General features: G+C 34.6%; 1 protein-coding gene across 1 annotated transcript; it reads right to left on the reverse strand.

Annotated features, from left to right (window-relative positions):
* Nucleotides 1–3,171: 3,171 nt before the first annotated feature.
* Nucleotides 3,172–7,147, reverse strand: LOC107816833 (UDP-xylose transporter 1). The gene is made up of 8 exons (XM_075237274.1): nucleotides 6,980–7,147; nucleotides 6,003–6,123; nucleotides 5,640–5,824; nucleotides 4,914–4,981; nucleotides 4,678–4,810; nucleotides 4,338–4,499; nucleotides 3,977–4,249; nucleotides 3,172–3,449 (listed from the first exon to the last, which is right to left on the reverse strand). The coding sequence occupies exons 2-8, from the start codon at nucleotides 6,121–6,123 to the stop codon at nucleotides 3,372–3,374; spliced, it is 1,020 nt and encodes a 339-aa protein (XP_075093375.1). The 5' UTR covers nucleotides 6,980–7,147; the 3' UTR covers nucleotides 3,172–3,371.
* Nucleotides 7,148–15,354: the final 8,207 nt, after the last annotated feature.

Genomic DNA, 15,354 nt, shown 5'->3' on the forward strand with positions numbered 1-15,354 from the left:
TTCCTGACTTCTTGCTTGTCATTTCCTTTGCGAGGTTCATAGATGGGTAGCCTTTCATTTCCAGCGGAGGCCATGCTCAATTCCATGTCATGGGCATGAGTTGCAAGTTCTTCAAATGTGCCAAGCTTGATACCTTGCAAGATGTAGCGCAATCCCCAATGCATGCCTTGGATGCACATCTCTATGCCTGAAGCTTCACTAAGCCTGCCTTTGCAGCTGAGGCTTGCATTCCTCCAACGATTGATAAAGTTGATGACTGGTTCCCCCTTTCGTTGGCGAGTATTTGTAAGTTCTATCATACTCACAGTACGTCTCGTAGTATAAAAGCGGTTGAGGAACTCTTGCTCTAGTTGATCCCAGCTATCGATAGATCCAGCCTCGAGGTCCGTGTACCAGTCAAAAGCATTTCCTTTTAACGAGCGGACAAACTGCTTGATGAGGTAATCTTCATAAGTCCCAGCATTGTTGCACATCTCCACGAAGTGCGCAACATGTTGCTTGGGGTTACCTTTACCATCAAACTGTTGAAACTCTGGAGGTTGATAGCCAGCAGGCATCTTCAACATATCGACCCTTGCAGTGTACGACTTTGCATATGTAAAGGAGGATTTGGCAGCAACTTCATATTTGTTCTTAATGGTTCCTTCAATGAACTCTTTCAGTTGATCGATTGGAATCATTCCTTAAGATGAAACAGGGATAGCCTTAGTGGATGTTGCTTGCCTTGGGGGAGAGTCACTCTCTAGAACTTCTGGGAGCTTGCCGGGTGCATGGGTGGATTCTTCTTCCATGAAGATTCCCACCCTGTCTGTTAGCTTATCGATTCTAGCCTCTTGATTTTGCATGCATTTGGTCAAGCCAGCGATTGCTTCCGTCAAGTTTGCCAACTACTCCTCCACGGATGAAGTATTTGTCACCATGGCTTGCATGATTGTCGTGGACGATGGAGTGTAGCATGGATTTTCACACAGATTGATCCTTGATAGGCTCATGCTATGTGGTGTAAGTGGGGAGGATCCATCACTTGAAGCATCATCATCTTCCTTCACAGCAGAGTGCTTGGATCCGGAGAGGTCAAGCAGAGCAAGAGTTTTCTTGATCTTTTCAGCAACATCGCTTGCTCCTTCAGATACGTTTGTGGAAGATCTTACTCCTTTTGAGGATGAAGATCAAAAAATAGGGGTTGACGCGGACGACACTTGGGGTGCTTGTTATCCTAAAGAGCTTGCTTTGCTCCTCGTAACTGATCCGAAGCTTCCAAAGGTAACATCGAGGATGCTTTCCACATCAGCATAGAACCTGGAGTTAGCAGTCTTGGTGGAAGTTGAACCGGAGTTGATTCTCTTTGAAGCCATTTTAGCGTTCTTGGATTTTGATTGTTGGAGAGAAGAGATGAGAGGCAAAGATGGTCCCACTGGGCGTGCCAAAATTTGTAACAACTAAAATTTCGTTCCTGAAAATGATAATCAAGACAAGAAATATAGCGACAAAAAAAATATTTGTATTTCAATAATTTACGCGGGTTACAATCTTTGAACAATCTTAAGTTTAAAAGATGTAATCCTCTGATTCTTCTCCTCACGACCATCAATTCGAGAGCTTCGCTTGTTCTTGAATTGATGGACCACTTGTTGTTGGGATTTGACCACGAATACGGAGTTAGGCTTTGATCACAAACGTGGAGGATGGAAAACTTGCGGCTCACCCCTTGGAGACAACGATTTCTTGCTATGCGGAAGACTTGTGAATCACCACTGTGGAGAAGAGCTTCAATATCTATCCTTTTTCCTGTTCCTTTGGCCTTATGGAGACCCCCTATTTATAGTTGTAGGGAGGGAACTTGTGATAAACACATATCTTTTTCCTCCAATTTGATTGGCCAACTCGAGTCATCAAACCTATCACTAAAGCTATGTGATAAGCTTGCACATAATTGGTTGAACCATGTCATTTGAATATTTGGCGATATTTGATTGGTCCTTACATTTGACTTGGCATGTACATCACTTATGCGCTTGACATGATTTTAGTGGCCTTTGATTTGACTTGGCGTGTCATGTCATTTGACACGTGACATGGATTTTGGGCTTATCATTTGAAGTCCAACAAGATGAACTAGCCCCATTAACTAAATTCAATTATTCTAGCCCGTAATCATTGTTTGAGCTGATACGTCTTTGAATTTATCATGTGGTCCAAATAATTTAATGGACTCAAACTCAAATAAAATCCAATCGTTTACATGTGCATTTTGGCATGACCTTGAAAATGAAAGTAAAAGAACCTTGTTTATAACTTTATAATGATAGGTTTGGGAGTAAACTACAGCTTTATATGACATCTGGAGTAAACTATCTCTTCACATAAATACTCCTAACACATACTCCAGCATTATTTACTCTAAGGGCAATGTAGAAAAAAAATAATTATTCTTGAAATCTGGAAAAATTACTTATTTTGAACAAAAAAAAAAGGTCAAAAAATTGTTTATTTTGGACCGGAGGGAGTATGACATAAAATGAAAGAAGATTAGCTGAATTTATTTTATTCCATTGAGAATATCAAACTCCATTCATCTCGTTTTATAGTACGGTGTGACGGATTATGGAATTCGAGATATTACTTTTAGATTTTATATTAATGATAGTGAAGAATATTTAAGCAACAATAAAAATTAAATTTAAAATTAAACATTTGATTAGAGTTACTGAATAGAATTGAATTCCTATAAAGTTATGTGGGTACATTAAATAAGTTGTAGAATGACGTGAAACACGTGGGACGTTACAAATTTAACGAGCTCTTTTAATGAATAATGTTAAGCACTTGTATTCCAAAATTAAAATTTATGATATATTGGCTAATTACTAAATAGCAGTCCTTTAGAGTGGCTACTTGGTGTCATTTCTATGAGTTTGCATTTGCTGGTTTGACAGCCTTTCGGACAAAGTTTTATTTGGGCCTAATTGAGCTTTGGTGGCCCATTTCACCAATAGTTCTTCATTCTTCTAATTTTAAAAAAAATTAAATTGGAAGATATGAAAGCAAGAAGAGAAGACAGTAAAAACCGAACCCACGCCTTTTATATGGAAGATTCATTCTTCTATCACAAGAATATAAATTTTAATCGTGAAAACATGACACAAGAACTAAAACACAATAGGCCATATATGATGTAAAGAAGAATTTTTCTTAATTGCATTTGTCTACGTGTAAGAAGTAAAAAATACAAATCTAGCAATGACCAAATCTTGGAACAAAGGTGCAAGGTATTTTATGAGCCAAAAATCATTTACATCTATTCAATGGAATGTCTCTCAATTAAAAATAAAAATTCTTTGTTCGAAAACATCTTCACTTCAACCCTAAATTTAAATAAGGGAGTTATTTTCTTTGACGTGGCCATTTTTCCCAGCTAGAAGTGGTGCAGTGGTATCTTTATCTTTAACCTGAGATGACAACAAAAACACAAATTTTAGAATGAATAAGGTACAATGATTTATAGCACAAAGTACAACATTTTCAAATTGTTACGAGAAGAAGGAGGGCTAAGTGCACAAAGTATTATCACTTTTAGCCTGAGCCAGAAACTATTTATATTTGATAGCCGAAATTATGTATAAAGTTTGTATAATTTTTGTATATAACATACATAATGTATATATATACAAAAAAATATACAAATTTTATATAATTCTTTGGCAATTATTTTTACAGCGGCTATACAATGTCATTTTTCCACAACCATTCTTACGGCTGCTATTTAGGAATTAGCCAATATTTATTTTGTCATGAAATTTTGAATAAAAAATCTTAATTTCAAGATAATTCAGGACAATTGTGTCCCAAAAAATTGAACTGAAAAACTGAAATTCATGACGTATTGGCTAATTCCTAAATAGCAACTCTTTAGAGTGGCTACTTGACTAAGAAGAGAAAGATGGGGGTGGGGGATGGGGGGTGGGGAGAATCTTACTTGAGTCATAGAAGAAAGGTCTCCAACTTGTTTCCTTTTGGTTTCATTGACACAAAAATAGGAATACAATCCCATACCAACAATGGCAATAAGAATTCCAATAATGTTCCTTGAAGTGAAAGGATCATGTAGCAATGTATAACCAAAGGCTAAAACCAAACATGTTTTAAGGTGGCCTAACACTTGATATGTAACTGGTGATGTCTTTCCAATTACTAAAAATGTGCTGAAATTCACTGATACAGCAATCAAACACGACAACAATATAAATCCCTGCATTTGAGTTACACATTGTTAAAATTTTGTGACAAGACAATAGGTGTTAATTTAAGAATATAATGTGATTAGTGTTTTTTCTTACCATAACAATAGGAGAATATTTGTAGGCGAAAACACTCTGTTTGGTAAGGAATTGATCCACCACAGGCCCTGATACAAATAGAATAGCTGCTTGGAAAGGGGCTGATTGATACAACAATTGAGTTGATGAGATGTTGAGCCTCTTTTGTATTGTGTTGGTCAGCTGAATTGGAGGGTTAAGTGAAATTATAAACAATAATAATTGAGTTTATCTTTTATACGCTGACATTGTAAGCGGAAGGAGGGTCATCGGCCCCGGTAACTTCGGAAAAAAGGTGTGTATATATAGTGACCCTCGGACTATAACACGTTAGTAAAATAGGCGATCATGAAAAGGATACAATTTGTCCAACACAAGTTGTAACAATGGCGAGAAGGGAGAGAATTGTTCCAACAAAATTGAGCTGAAGATCAGTAATGGAGGCATAGCCAACTCCGATCAGCAGAACGAACAAAGCAAATTTAATATTCCGGCTGCAAATATATGTGTAACAGACAATAATTATTAGTGAATCAACAAGCCCCTACTTCTGTATTTTAATTTGCGAATTAATTAAAATATAGAATAATGGATTACCTGAATTGCTTTTTCAAGAAAATGGTTTCTAATAGTACGGTAAAAGGTATAATTGCTAGTTTTGTCATCTGCAAAATACAATATAACAGCATACAGACAAACGTTAGCGCCTATTTTATAAATAATGTAGCTCATCCGCAAAAATATTGTAAAGAGATATTCAAAGCAATGCGTTATAATATATATATATATATATATATATATATATATATATATATATATATATATATATATTAGAAATAGCAAAATTAACTCACTTTTTGGTAATACGCCTAAGTTTAGACAGGTTTATGACCCATTTTTGTTAAGTTGACCCAATTGAATCCAGAATGACCCATCAAACTATTTGATCAGATAGTTAACTCAGCAGGTCAAAATGCAGCAACCATATCAAAAATATAAAAAATCAAATTTGGAGATTGAGAAATATGTAATTTTGTAAGAACTTTAGATAACAAATTATTTAAGCAAAATACATTAGTTTTTTTGAGCAAATAAAGTACATTAGGATGTGTGAGGTCATATTGGACGGATTAGATTATGACCATTATTTGATTCATCTTGACTCAACCAAATATCAGGCAAGTTGGGTCATGATTTGTTTATTGATTTGACTTGTTTTGACCTAATTCTCGCTCATTCGCCACCTCTAAATTTGTGTATCACATGCACACACTCAAAAAACATTTTAAAAATATGTAGTAATAGTTTGACATTGATTTATACCTGATAGAAGCCAATGGAATTAAAGCCAAGGCTAAGGTTGAGAAAGCCAATGGATACACCATTTAAGATACCAAAAAGCATCACAGTCTTCATATCAATAGGCTTGTTTTCAAAGAAATTGAATTTCAGTGCCACGTGGAGTGTGCAATATGTCACCATTAGATGCCAACTTGTTAATGTTGTGGCTATAATCAAAAAAATAAATATACACATTACTAATCTTGAAATAATAAATAACTGAATCTTGAATATAATATTCAAAGTTTGGTAAGTACTATGATAAGATCTTATATTACATTTTTTTTATTGATTAAAATTCTACCAAATGCCAAAAGTGTAAGTTAGAGGAAAATGAAATATTACCAAAGGGAAAACCAAGATTACTCATCAAAGCTTTGTTGCAAATAACAATAGAAACTGAAGATGCCACAGATAGGAACAGTGCTCCCACCACACCCAACTGAAAGCTAGTCATTTCTCCCATCTTCATCAATCAAAAGAAACACAAAATATTAGAAGAACAACAACAATAACATACCTAACAATAACATACCTAGTGTAATCTTATATAATGGGGTTTGGGGAGCGTCATCGAATGTACGCAGACCTTAACCTCTACTGTGTAGAGGTAGAGAGACTGTCTCCAATGAACCCTCGACTCAAAAAACATATAAGCATAACAGTAATGGAAAAAAACGATAGTACTGTAGAAGCCACAAAAAAAAAAACAGTAACAACAACAAAATAATAATAAGATGACCGAAACGAAAGAAATAACAGGTAATAGTCGAAAAAAATCACCTTATGATCTTTTTCTATCTTTGATTAATATGAAAAACAATTGGTCAATTTAACACACTCTAAAAATATGCCTTAATTATATTACTCTTAAAAACTATTCTTTTGGGAAAAGGTGGATGAACCGAAGTATCTGACGAAGTCATAATAAAAACAAGAACATGAACTCTCAAAACATTTATATAAGGTAATAATATTAATATATGTTAGGCAAAAGGAAATAATTTCTGTGTCTTAGCACTATGTATGCATGTTTGACGATTTCAACTTAACCTTAACTATGACTAAATATCTTTAACACCGAAGAGCCAAACTCAAAGTTGGCCGGAAATGCCCATTTTTCTGGCTAAAGCAAATCTTCGTGCTAATCTTTTATCAATAAAACCTTTACCTTATTAAAAAAAAATGTTCGTGCTAATCTTAACTTTACAAATTGTCAGTTTCTGTAACAAAATGTGTACGTGCATAACGCGATCAAAATTAACACAATAAAAAGATTAAAACAAAATCAAGAAATTAAGACATTGTAGATATATATGTACCTCTTCAAATAATGATGGCGATTACACAAATAAAGTTAAGCTCCTACAGCTCCACAAATGAAATTTTAAGAACTTAGAGAGATGATGAATGTGGGTTTTTCTTTGTTTGGGTGTGGGTTTTTTTGAAGGGGGGAAGGAAGAGCTTTGTGGCTTGAATGAGAATGTAGAAGAAAAAATGCAAGCCTTTATTTACAACTTATGTGGAGTGTGGTTGGTGCTAACGTCGTTAATTTTAGCTGTGGTTGGTCTTCAAGGCCTAACGGTTGATGAACATCTTTAAACATATTATAGTATTCGAGCAGCTTGCGCGTATCTCGACTAATTTACTGGTAACTGCTACTCTCTACCAGCACAAATATCAAATAGCTTTGTCGATCCATCGAGGTTCAAACAGATGGAAAGAAATAACCTATTTTTTTGGTCTACAATGGCATTTTTAAATAAATTTTTACACATTAATTTATCATATTACTAATTTTACTTATTATTATTAGTTATATATAGTTATTTTTTAAAATTTAATATATAAATATTATCATACACTAACAATGTATAAAAATTGAACCCCTTCTTGATACCTTGTATATTACAGCATGCGAACAGTTTATGCGTTTTTCGATTAAATTTATCAGTAATTGCTACCTTCTACCAGCACAAATAACAAATAACTTTGTCGATCCACCAAAATTTAAACAGATGGGAAGAAACAATCTTATAGTTTTTGTGTCCACTAGCACTTCTAAATAGATTTTTACACAATCAATATAATTTGCATGTCTTATTAATTAGCAGATTACTAATTCTACTAATTATTGTTAATAATTTTATATACTTATTATTTAAAATTTAAAATAATATAAAAGTTATTGTACTGACAATGTATAGAAGTTGAACCCTTTCTAAAGTCGAAGCTAAACGACTAATATAAGCAAACCTATTTGACTGACTTTAGGTTACAAATATTCTTATTAAGCTAAAGCCCCAAGATATTGGACTAATCATTCACAGAACAAAGCAAGAAATAACTTATTTTTAAATAAAACATGCATTTCTCTTTCCCTTTTCCTAATTCTGACATTTTAGCTAATACATGTACTTACGTTTACTAAAAATCTACATAGATCTCCTAACAAGAAACATAATAATTGACATGACAACGGGCGTGGTTTTATTATATGTTTCATTTAAACCTAATCACGAATCAAATATGGAGTTTAATTAGTCGAATATTAACCAACAATGTAATAATCGCGAATCCTTAATGATTTTTCCTTTCTTAATTACACTGAGAGAGTGAGATTTTGATAATATTTTAAAGAATTGTTGGCTCACCTAATTAAGAGATAAATAAACTTGTCTTAATACAGAAGCCAGAAAGGTGAAGTGAACATTTCATATGTGACAATGTACCTGCCAATACTAGCAAAAACCGTTGGCACTAAACCAAATGTGTTTGGTGAGAATATAAGACTTTAATTTTACTCCAAATATGATGAATCTACAACCATGCGTTCTATATAAAATGGAAAATAATGTGTAAAAATCCTATAAAAATAAGATTATTGATAAATTCATTTTATTTAATAATAGAAAAGATTCTACATGCGTTTCTCAGCTCATTTCATTTGTATTCTGCACTTCTTACAAATGACAATTCTATTTCTTGAGAAATAAGGGATCATTATATTTTGAGGGTTTAATTTCAATGTAGGCTAGCACTCTCTGTGTGTGTGTAAAGGTTGATGTGATTGATTAGGTCCATAATTAATTTCATATTTTAGTCAATGCCTTCAAGCTTCTGGAAGTATTATAAGCTGTCTTGTGTATGTCAATCCCTTTAATTGAAGGAAATTTATTACTTTTAATATTTGTTGATCATGAGATGATTTATGTTGTTTATGTCAAGTTTATCACAGAGAATCGATCATGGAGGTTTTGAGCTAAGAGTTTCTTCTTTCTTACCGAAGAGAAAACATGAATTATAGTGTGTATATCAACTCTTACTCTACTGCTATATAGCTAACTAACCGACTAACCACTAGGTAGTTACTAACTTCTAATTATTACACATACACTTATTACTTTAAGTTAACTATACACTACTACCCTACTTCACTCTTGCTATTCTCAACACTCTCCCTCAAGCTGGAGAGTGCGAACACATTCAGCAATCCCAACTTGGAAACTAAATATTTATGATGCTGTCTTCCAAGCCCTTTGGTCAAAATGTCTGCTTGTTGCTCCCCAGATTGTGTGTACTATGGCACTATATCTTCTTTCTGCACTTTCTCCCTTATGAAATGGCAATCTATCTCAATATGTTTTGTTCGTTCATGATAGACTGGATTCTTAGCAATTTGAATTGTTGCCTTGTTATTACATAATAACTCAATTGGTAGCTTCAATTTTATCCCCAGTTCTTCATATAATCTGATCAATCATATTATTTATGATATTACTGAAGCCATGCTCCTGTACTCAGCTTCAGCTGAGCTCTTGGACACTGTTGTTTGCTTCTTGGACTTCCAAGATATTAAGGATTCCCCATACTTCACTAAATACCCTGTCACTGATCTCCTGGTATTTGGACATGAGGCCCAATCTGCATCACAGTATGCCTTGCTTTTTTTTGCTGGTTTGCTTGACAGTAGCACTTCCAATCCAGGTTCTCTCTTCCTAACAATTCTCATGGATGCTTTCATACGAGACCTTTTTAGGTGCTGCAGAAAATTGGCTCAATGTTTGAATAGCAAAGCTTATATCTGGCCTAGTCATTATAAGATACAACATTTTGCTTATTAGTCATTGATAAGCTTCTATATCATCCAATGGTGCATCACCTTTGTGTCTAACAGGATCATTGTGAGCACCTAATTTTTGACAACATTTAATTTTTTGTCACTTCTTCTATGTAAATATTTTAGGGGTTTTAACCTACAATATTTAGCTTTGTTACACTTTTTATTATAGGTTAAAAATACAAAATTTTAGAAGGTGAATTATTACTATTAATATTATTTTATTTTTTATTTTTAAATAATAAAAAAAATTCGAAAAATATTAATTATTTTTAAATTTTCGGGAGAGATTTAAAAAAATAATAAAAGGGAAGTATGAAATTAAAAAAATAAAAGTAAAAGTAGGTGAAATTCTCTTTTAAAAAAGTAAAAGAAAGTGGAAAATTAAAAAAAATAAAAGTAAAGTTTTGTGGAAATTTTAAAAAATAAAAAATAAAAGAAAGTTGGAATTAAAAAATAAATATAAAGGTAGCTGAAAATTTAAAAAATTTAAAGTAAATAAAGTAGAATTTTTTAAAAAGAAAAGCAAAACAAAGTGGATTATTTTTTTAAGAAAACTAAAATAAGTGGAATTCTCTTTTAAAAAGTAAAAAAAAAAAAGTGGGATTTTAAATAAGATAAAAGTAATTAAAGTTGGAATTTAAAAAATAAAAGTAAAGAAAGATGGGAATTCTTTTTATAAAAAAAAAGAAAAGAAAAGCAAAATGTAAGTGAGATTTCTTTTAAATAAAAAAAGATAAAATAATTTAAAAAAATCTGAAATTTTCGAAAATTCTCCTATAAATAGAAGAGTAATATTTGAAGAAGAAGAGAGAGGAAAGTAGAGAGAAAACATATTTTCTTCTTCTATGCAAAAATAGAATTTTTACTATTTCATTCTTTCTTCCTATTTCTTTCAAAAAAAGATCAATTCATTATCTTGTTTAAGATAAAAAAAAAATTAGCTCTTTAAATACCTCAAAATTAGCCCCAAAATAACCATAAGAATTCGTGGCATGAACCCATTTTCCTTTGAGTTTTAGTTACAGTCAAGTAACGAAATTCAATCCGTCGAGGTTGTCGGTTCAAAGTTCAGTGAATAGCTTGTTGTGTTCAACTCAATTTGGAGTTTTATATTTGAAAAATATTGAGCAAAGGTCCATTCTAATCTTTGCCATTTTTGTGTACTTGCATGAATCAATTTACACTATACTTAATGAATATTGTTCTATTTAAATTGTGTTTTGCAAGTTATATGTTAAGTTGTATTATTCTTTGAATATTTTCATGTTATCCTTATTAATAATAAAAAATTTTAAAAAAAATATATTCATTGATTGGGTTATATATTATATAATCATCCATTGTGGCCACATTAATATGATTTTGTATGTTTTGATTTACTCTCCGATTTTAAATGTTGCCCTCTTTTCATTTTATGTTTTGGGATGCTCTACATATTTGTTAGGAAATGTTTTAAATATTCATGATTTTTTTTTCTTTTTGTTTGTTAGTTGAAATGCAAAAATAATTACAGAAGTTTAAATCTATTAGTTTGTGAATATGGAAGATAGATTAATTCCTCTGGATGTAACCGTGCATTTCTGTATCATATTTTGCTTTTAAGCACATATTTGATCCTTCAATGACTACGCTATTAAATATTTTTATATAAAGGAAGAGAGATTTTTTCTTTTGCACTCTAACTCTTGAGGAGATGGATACAAATGAAGAGAAACAAGTTTTAATATTTCATATTGTCCATCATATCTCCTGAACCAAACGTTGTAGTGTTATTTACAATTGTGTTGCAAGGGTTAAATGTAAATTTAGAATATTGATATGCATAGTGCAGGTTACCATTTATGGCCCTCACAAAACTAGTTAGCTTTTTATAGAAATTTCGAGGTGTGCCATTTAGCTGAATTTTCCATGGCCCTCGCAAACTTTAAAGTGCATAGTTGCTTTAGGCGCGTAATTTAAATTAATTTCCTTAAACTCGGGTGTGCATTTCATGTGACCCAAATCCAAATCTCAACAATGTTAAATAAAATGCGTCATGGACCGCGGGTGCATTTCATGTGGCGTGGTTCAAGACGTGTTTTAGATAATGTTGAATCTTCTTAAAATTAATTAAAAGCGGCTAATAAGTTAAAAGTGTACCATAGGTTAAAACATGTATTAAACTCAGATAATAGGCCAATTATAATAGTTTAAGAGACCGTGCTAGAACCACGGAATCCGGGGGTGCCTAACACCTTCCCTTGGGTTAACAGAATTCCTTATTCAGAATTTCTGGTTCGCAGACTTCAAAAGGAAAGTCGAAATTTTCCTCGATTTGGGATTTAAAATAAATCGGTGACTTGGAACACCAAATAAACGATCCCAAGTGGCGACTCTGAAAATCAAATAAATAATCTCATTTCGAATAATGTTACTTTAATTGAAAAAACTCTATTATATTCCCTCTGGTGTGTAAAAAGGAGGTGTGACAGCTCTGGCGACTCTGCTGGGGAAACCCCAGAACTTTAGTTCGGAGTTTAAGAATTCGAGCTTAGAATAACTGTTGTAGTTGGCTTGTTTTATCTGATTTTTTTATGTTGGGCCTAATGTGCTAATTGTCACTTTCTACTGCTTTGATATTGTTTGAACGGTATATAAATTGCTACGAAAGCTTTCTTCTCTCTGAGTCTTCTAAATCATCCGGGAAGTGTGCATTTCGTGTGACTTCTTTTCTGTTCAGAGTCTTATCCAATTTTAGAATGAGGTTCGGACAAGCTGCAAAACCGGTGAAGCTTCTGTATTTCCGGTATGCTGCCCCCCGGCTCGAGCTGTCCGCTCGGGTAAGCCAGGTCTAGAACAATACACTCAGGTTTTAAACCTAGTATAACAAAACTTCATGTCGGATCCCTAGTAGGAACGTTTGTTTGCATCACGATTTGACTTTAGAGACTCAACACAGAGGTTGGGTCTGTCTAGGACAGGTGTACCCGAAATGAAAAGACCATCATGATGCATCTTACTTGCTACTTGTGCATTTATTTGCTTCAGATTTGCATGTTGACCGGCTTATGGATAATAGGAGAAAAGTTGGGAAAAAGAAGAGTCATTGTGAGGGCTAAGAGAGATAATTGCTTGTTTTTTAAAAAACCAATGTCCAAAAAATATACTGAAACTCTACCGAAATTTTGAAAAAAAAAAGAGAAAATTTTGTTTTTGAAAATAGTTGGTTTTGTTTTCATTTTTTCAAATCTGCTCGAACTACGCCAGTTAGATTCTCATCGGATGTGGGATACGTAGGCAACCCTCATCGGGTCCAACTTTCCTTTTTACAAAATTAGTCCAAAAAAGAACAAAATTTTTTATTGTAAATAAGTAAGGTGATGCCATTATTATTTAAAATAGCCGAATGTCCCTAAAAGGGCGCCGGAAGGCCGTTTTTGCAAGAACGACCACCTTTGGTCGCTTTTTCAAGGTTTTTGGCCAGTTAGCAAACACAGCCTTAAAATCTTCTTTCCCGAAGTGCTGAAGGTCGTATTTGCAAAGCCAAATTTTTTATGAAAATTTAAAAAAATAGTGATAACTTTTTCTTGAGTCAAAATGAGTCATATTTTTAAAAAAATTAAATTACCCTAATAAATGTGCAGGATGAGCACAGATGAAAATTAACCCTTCGCAGCTCTTAAGGAGATCCCCTTGCAGCTCCACATGTGGTGGAACGACTTAGGAAAAGTCAGCCGAGGAACCGCGGTAAAAGTTTTGGGTGGTCTTGTCGGACTTTTGAACATCAAGTCAAGATTAGACGTAATAGAAGCCTTGATACCTTTTTGGGATCCGACTCGCAATGTGTTCTACTTTTTTGATTTTGAGCTCACACCCACGCTAGAGGAAATTGCGGGTTACACCGGCCTTAACGGAAACCTTAGAAGTCGGTACCCGGTGTCACCGAGACCAATATCTCCTCACAAGGTTCTGGATATGTTGAGTATTAATTGGGATATTTAGGATGGGAATTTATCTGAAGGGTTTTGTACTTTCCAGTTCTTGTACCGATGCTATGGCAAACCCCAAGGATTTGAAGCACCGAATACTGGTCTGACCCATGATAGAAATAAAGATAAATAGGAGGCACGGCGGGGCTCGGTTTTTATAGTAGCATTCTTGGGTGTTATAATCTGTCCGCGAAAAGACGACAACATAGAATTGGGCCTCGTGGGAATGGTTAATGTCGCGATCAAGAAAACTAATGGCACCATGGTTCCCCTGATCTTATTTGAGATTTACCGAGCTTTGACCATCTGCCGAGAAGGGGGCAAATTCTTCCAAGGCTGCAACTTACTACTACAATTATGGATACATGAACATCTCTGCCATTGTGTCAGGTATATGAACTATGGCATGACCGGTTTGGATTGCATCGAAGAATTTGAAAGCCGAGTGGAGGGTGTTGAATTTCCAGAGGGTACCAAGGCTTGGTGTGCACACTTAAGTTCTTTAACTTCGGATAAAATTGAGTGGACGTTCGAATGGCTCCCTGCCACCGAAGTCGTATAAATGTTAGTCGAAGTGTGCTATCTTCTCCTAATGGGCATCCAGAGCATCCAGCCATATGCTCCTCACAGGGTTTTGAGCCAACTGGGCAGGTTTCAAACCGTCCCCCATGACGAAGATTTGAGTGGACATGTCGTCGAACTAGGCCCAAAGGCTGTATTTCCAGAAGGAAAAGTTCGCCAATTTTGGAATGAGTGCAGATTTCTCGAACCTAAGATTATGGTGCGGGATCTAGTTAGAGGTGAGGTAGACCCCAATTATATGATTTGGTTTGGTAAAAGGTTTTAGATTCCCGAAAGACCTGCTAAGACCCCATGTCCAACAATTCACTCACGACTCGCAGGAGCAATGAGACTAGTTGGCAAAAGAAGAAAGCTATAGGGCCAAGATAAGTAAACTAGAGGGACAAATCAGGGACTGCAAATTTGGTAATAGTATCCAAGCTGCCGCAAATGAAGGGGAGAAGAAGAAGCTAAGCCAGGAAAACGAAGCCCTTAAAGCTCAGATATAGAAAATGAGAATAGCTGCTAGAAACCCGGAAAGAAGCTGAGCAGATGAAAGGCTTATAAGTGGTCTAAAAAAGAAAGTACTCGAGTGTCAAGATGACCTACAAAAATCTGAGGCCAGTCTAGCAAAAGTCCGAGCACAATTGGCAAAGAATGCAGAAGGGCGGGCAGAGTTTGGGCGACAAATGAAAAGAAAATATGAGGGGACAATCACCAATCTGAAGAGAAAGCTAATTACCTTTGAGAATGAGGCGGCCAAACAAGCTAGGAACTTTAAAGCCGACAGGGAACATTGTTATGCTTTGATGCCCCAGATGGAGGAAGATATGCAACAGTTGCAGAATCAAAGCCAACATGACACTAGCTCGGTATCAGCAAATCGGGCGCCTGCTTCAGGAAAAGGGTATTATCCGAGAGAGGGTTAGAGCCATTGCCGACTATATTGTCATGAAATGCCACGCTTGTGAGGACATGACTCAGACCACTTTCTTTGTTGCAGTAATGACATTTGTCCGCCAGATAATGAGTGATTTGGAGCGGC

This window comes from Nicotiana tabacum, chromosome 18 (genome assembly GCF_000715075.1).
Source record: "Nicotiana tabacum cultivar K326 chromosome 18, ASM71507v2, whole genome shotgun sequence".
Taxonomy (NCBI): Eukaryota; Viridiplantae; Streptophyta; class Magnoliopsida; order Solanales; family Solanaceae; genus Nicotiana; species Nicotiana tabacum.

Bases quoted from the DNA above. Each gene is read 5' to 3' on its own strand.
- LOC107816833 (XM_075237274.1), bottom strand. From the start codon at position 6,123: ATGGGAGAAATGACTAGCTTTCAGTTGGGTGTGGTGGGAGCACTGTTC. The intron at 4,500-4,677 runs GTATCCTTTTCA...CCTCCAATTCAG, and splicing joins CAACTTGTGTTGGACAAATT to CTGACCAACACAATACAAAA. The intron at 4,250-4,337 runs GTAAGAAAAAAC...ACTCAAATGCAG, and splicing joins AATATTCTCCTATTGTTATG to GGATTTATATTGTTGTCGTG.